The sequence below is a fragment of the Saccostrea cucullata genome, unplaced genomic scaffold (assembly GCF_032062105.1).
Source record: "Saccostrea cucullata isolate Sc308-1 unplaced genomic scaffold, CSIRO_AGI_Scuc_v1 ctg8258, whole genome shotgun sequence".
NCBI lineage: Eukaryota > Metazoa > Mollusca > Bivalvia > Ostreida > Ostreidae > Saccostrea > Saccostrea cuccullata.
In genome coordinates, this window is record NW_026926781.1 from 23,352 (window position 1) to 28,566 (window position 5,215).

Genomic DNA, 5,215 nt, shown 5'->3' on the forward strand with positions numbered 1-5,215 from the left:
ATATTATTATTTTAATTTTAGAATTCCTACTTGATCATATACATGTAAAGCATTCTGAAATTGTTATTGAAATATGCTGGAGTTCCTTATTGACAAAACTTATTGCATTGTCTTCTTACAACTTGATGGAATCCCAATTGGATACAGAGATATTTTTTTTAATTTTTTATTAATTTTTTTTATTATTATTTTATTTTATTTTATTTTTATTTTATTTTATTTTTTTTTTTTTTTGATAGAAATGAAAAATGATTAAACTAATTGAATCAAAGTGCAACTTCAAAAATGATTTTGCATCAAATACTGTGAAAAATATACCATGGTTACTTGAATATATAATATATATTGAACCAAGAAAGAAATAGCAATGCAACAAGGGCACTTTAACATTGAAAGGGTTAAATACTGTGGTTTCATTAATATTCGTTGAGCAAAAATTTATGAGGATTCCGTTGTTGAGCAGATCCACAAAATTGAATGTTCATTGACTTAATAATTATCATATTTATTTGTACATGCAAAGCTTTTGTCCACAAAATTACGTTTCCTCGAAAATGTCTGTTTAAAAAAATACACGAAAATTTATGGAACCACATTGTCCAAATGTACATTTTTGTATATTTTGAATCAAGAGAGTAAAAAGCAATACTTCTAGAATATTGATAGAGAACTGAATATTCAAACATCATAATGCCACTTCAAAAATGGTATACCAATAAATACTTTAAACAAAAACAGTTTGTATGTAGGCATATTTTAAGTCAAGAAAATTAAAAGCAATACTGCTAAGGCATTTCAAAAACGATGCTATTAACACAGATTAAAAACAAATGCGGCGTCTTTTTCTTTTTGGCTTCGGAGACGTTGGATTAAACATTGCAGCAGTCTGTAAAAAAATTATTTATCAATATAAATTGGACAAGAAAACGTTATTGTGCATGCTTCATTATTTGTTAAAATAATATCTTTATTCATCAAGCAATGTAGATCATTTTATTTGCGCGACACATTATTTTAGCGAGATAGTCATTGACTCTTTACAAGCGAGACAAAATTTTCACGAGTTGTGGTTATTGCTCTATATAATCCTAAAGAATACTATTATACGCGAAAATAAAGTTCTCGCAAATAAAAAGTGATTTAATTGCATTATATATCTTATCTAATCAGTTTTTGTGTTCTTGTTCTGTAGATTTTGATCACCTACGTACAGTATTTAAAGCCATATTGATTGCAAGTAATTGATATTGGGGTATAATTTCTTTTTTTTTTAAACCCTCTTTACAAGGTACATTAAAGATTTCTGTCTCTATGTATTTTTCTTCAGATAGAGTGATCTGCCCTTAGATCTAAATTCCAACAAATAATAATTTTCAGTAAATTAATTAAATTATATTCAGTATTCTGAACACTTTAAAAGGCCAAGGTAGATTAATTAACATTTTGCACGGGTGTAGGGAGGGTAAAAGGGTTTTGTTGGTCATCCTTATCCACAAATTTCACGAAATGATGAAAATTTGCTTGCAAACGAACATTAGCCCTAACGAATTAAAATGATTCCATGATACTCTCTCACTTAATTACCTGTTCCAGTCTATCGGCAATAGCATTTAATTCTTTTACTGTTTGAGTCACGGTGTTGAGATGGTGTCGAGCAGCGTGCACTGCATGTACCTCCCTGTTGGAGTATTCTGGTTGGTCGTTCTGGGTACCGTACGTCTAAAATATAATGAATCGAACTTTCAATTCTAAATCATGAAAAGAACATCAAGTTACTTCTCGTATTATAAAACATTATTCTCTCTTTCATTTGCCCGACAAATCCATGTATGTTTAAGAAGTTTTTTTTTCCTTAGGCGAATCTTTCTTGTTTATAACAAAAAACAGGGATAAATTTTATTACTTAAGAGGAAGGATGGTGAGAATTCTTATATGTACACATATGAGATAAAATGATAACTGGTACCAAATCCATAACTGAGAACAGACTTCAGTGAATGTACATACATGTAGAGATAATTTATAATGTTTGGTGCAAAAATCATTTATTTTCGTTGACATGAATTTTTGTGTATTTTGCAAAACAGACATTTCCAGGATAAGTTATTTCGTGAACAAAGGCATTATCTGACAAATAAATATCATATTTATGAAATCAATGAACATTTAATTTCGTGAATCTGCTCAGAGAAATCATCAAAAATTTGGGCTCAACGAATACTGATGAAACCACAGTATCTAACCCTTTCAACACTATCATATGCATCGTTGACATATACATGCCTTCGCAATATTGATTTTACTTTCTACACACATATATATATATATATATATATATATATATATATATATATATATATATATATATATATATATATATATATATATATATATATATATATATATATATATATATATATTAATGTAAACCTAGCAAGATTCTATTTGACTTTTGAAGTGGTCGAGCAAATAAAACCAAATTTTCACTGAATACATGTGTTTGACTATTTTACAAAATTTCAAATTTTTAAATATATTTGCTGAATTTAAGATAGTCAAAATTTTAATTTTAACTTAAGTCTCCTCTCACTTCATGGTTTTTGGAACTAGGCTTCTGAGGAAAATTGCTGCAAAACACTGTTGTACCATTAGTATGAAGCATTCCACTAAGGGATGTTTAGACTGATACTTCGGATGAGACCATTTAGTCAAGATCTTGCGTCGCAACAGGAGCATTAAATTTATAATTTTATAGCTAATTCAAGTATTCTTATCATTATACATGGTTAACAAAGATGAACAAACTTAAAGAAAATATTTGCATGTATGTTTCCTTTTCAAAAGTAATTACTTTTTTTATTTTCTTGCATTTCGTTGACATGCATGATTTTTCCTTGCTTTGGTATAGAAGACATTTGTAAAATCAAGGTAATTTATTGCGCATACCTTTATGTGCGTTACAATAAGCTAAACCATTATAATGATAATAATCTTTATAATTATAAAATGTAATCCTGCCAGGCTAATTTATATTTTTCTTTTTTGGCTTTAAAATCTTGTTTTGAAACTTGTTTATGGATTACACGTGTACAAGTACTTGTGGACAGGACCCCCTACATTTATTTATAATGTATATCATAGCAAAAACCTAAAAAAAAAAATAATTCCAAAAAATGCGTTCTTCAAAAGTTTACCCCACTGCACATTATGTACAGTGGGGAGTTTTCATTTGGTACGATTATTTTTTGGGATTTTCTCGAATTCAAGAACGTTAATAGACGTCCGTTTGATTCATATTCAATATCTGCCTTCCTCAATTACTTTTCTTTATTTAATGCAGTTAAATGATTTAAGAACATTTGGATTTTTGGAGGGTGGGAGTATTTTTATGAAAACAATTTTTATTTCTTATGAGTTATCAATAGGACGAAACTTAAAAATGATACGCAGACAGTCAAATTAATAAATAGTAGAAGTAGGATGAATCCTAGTAACCATACTGTATTATGCATAAGAAATTTTAAAAATCTACGAATTTTAAAACTCTTTTTAATATTCGGATCTAGACTAGAAGTAAAATTTAGCTATCAAATAATTTTTATTTATCAGAAAACATGAAGCAAGGCCATTTGCCAAAAAAACTTTAATGTTCATCTATTTTATGATTCCTTCGGGCATTGGGTACCATTGGTGTAAAAAGGATTCTAAAAAATAATACATAAATGAAGAAAACTTATCGAAACAATTTTCAAAGAAAAGGATTTGGGCTGTGGCACGGGGGAGCATTGTTGCCTTCAGTATTGAGGTTTAAGCTTTTTTTCATTCACCTGGCTGTTATGTTCATCACTTCCTTCCTTATCTTGAAGAAGTCGGGATGATTCTGTTGGTTCTTCTCCAGTTGTGTTCGCATCCTTCTCCTTTATAAAGTTCTTGATAACTTAAAAATTGTGCCATTCATTTACACGTAGGATTGCTTTTTTAAAGTACAATAATTAGGTAGATTTGAATGTCAAGTTTGCTAACTTTAAGTTTGTGAAATTCAAAATGGATCAATTCGTGGTAGAATAAGGAAAATGTAACGAAATGCAGCGAGGAATATCAATGAAATTTTGAGTATACTTAAGTTGGTTTTAATATGCAAAATTGAAATAAAAGGAATTTTCATAATTTTGTAAATGCTATGATATTTGAATATGGCAAGGATATGCAATCTTTTATGTAAGTGTACTTGAAAAGGAAAAATTAAGGACTAAGTAAGAATTGCAATAAATTAGCGTGACTGTGTGTTAATGTTTGATTTAAGTTTTCGATTACATGAAACAAATTTAAAAATAATGGACGGAAAATAAAGAAAACTGCAAAATAAGAAGAATAAAGATGTTTTACCTTTATTTCACAACAGCTGAAACATGATGAGAGACAATTCTGTAACATCAAAATAACATTGCAATTTCATAAAGCCAATGCTCCAAGACGTGGGCTTTTAGGAGAATTTTTTAATATATTTTTTCTTAATATTCAAAATGGAACATCAAGTGTTAATCAATTAATTGGCATATCTACAGGGTCATTTTATGCATGCATAATGTGAACCCATCTCTTTGAGGCAGCAGCTTTTATTTTGCATTGATTTGATCTAAAACATCATGCTGATTTACACATAAACACTGACAATTTAATTTGAGTTAAGTTGACTGCTTAAATTTGAGTTATTAGAATAATTTTCGCTTAGGGTTGATTGAAAAGATATACAATATTCAAGAGGTGGGATCCAGGAGGAGCAAACATCCCCTGTTGACTGGCCACTTTCGACTCGAGGTCTATACAATGATCAGACAAACGTCAATTAAAGTAAAACTGTCGATCATGCATATAATTTTCAATTTTTGGTCACGTTTTCAACTAAAGACGGGAAAAAAATTGATTAATTATCCATTTTTAATTTTTTTCAAGTTATCAAACGGAAATATTTCACAATTACAGGAAACACTTCGGGGTTTGTCTACATTTTAAGAGCTTTTGCATTTCTTCAATATTCTACATCTTGAGTCTCAATAGCTTCCGTATTTTCTTCAATGGTGTTGTGAGTGGATTCTTTTCACTTTACTGTGCATTAGATTTGAAGACTGCATGTTAATACAAGCTATATTATTTTTAGAAACTAAGTTAATATTTTTGTTTCATTATACTTGTATGTTTGTAAAACACTTTTTTG

The 5,215-nt window shown here is 29.0% G+C and overlaps 1 protein-coding gene across 1 annotated transcript; it reads right to left on the reverse strand.

Moving 5' to 3' along the window:
* Nucleotides 1-492: 492 nt before the first annotated feature.
* Nucleotides 493-5,193, reverse strand: LOC134272646 (uncharacterized). Its single transcript, XM_062754854.1, has 4 exons — nucleotides 4,387-5,193; nucleotides 3,828-3,917; nucleotides 1,585-1,719; nucleotides 493-886 (listed from the first exon to the last, which is right to left on the reverse strand). The coding sequence occupies exons 1-4, from the start codon at nucleotides 4,432-4,434 to the stop codon at nucleotides 821-823; spliced, it is 339 nt and encodes a 112-aa protein (XP_062610838.1). The 5' UTR covers nucleotides 4,435-5,193; the 3' UTR covers nucleotides 493-820.
* Nucleotides 5,194-5,215: the final 22 nt, after the last annotated feature.

Coding starts and splice junctions, on each gene's coding strand:
- LOC134272646 (XM_062754854.1), bottom strand. CDS start 4,434: ATGTTACAGAATTGTCTCTCATCATGTTTCAGCTGTTGTGAAATAAAG. Junction 3,918..4,386: donor TCAGCTGTTGTGAAATAAAG/GTAAAACATCTT, acceptor AACTTTATAAAG/GAGAAGGATGCGAACACAAC. Junction 1,720..3,827: donor GTGATGAACATAACAGCCAG/GTGAATGAAAAA, acceptor ATTATATTTTAG/ACGTACGGTACCCAGAACGA.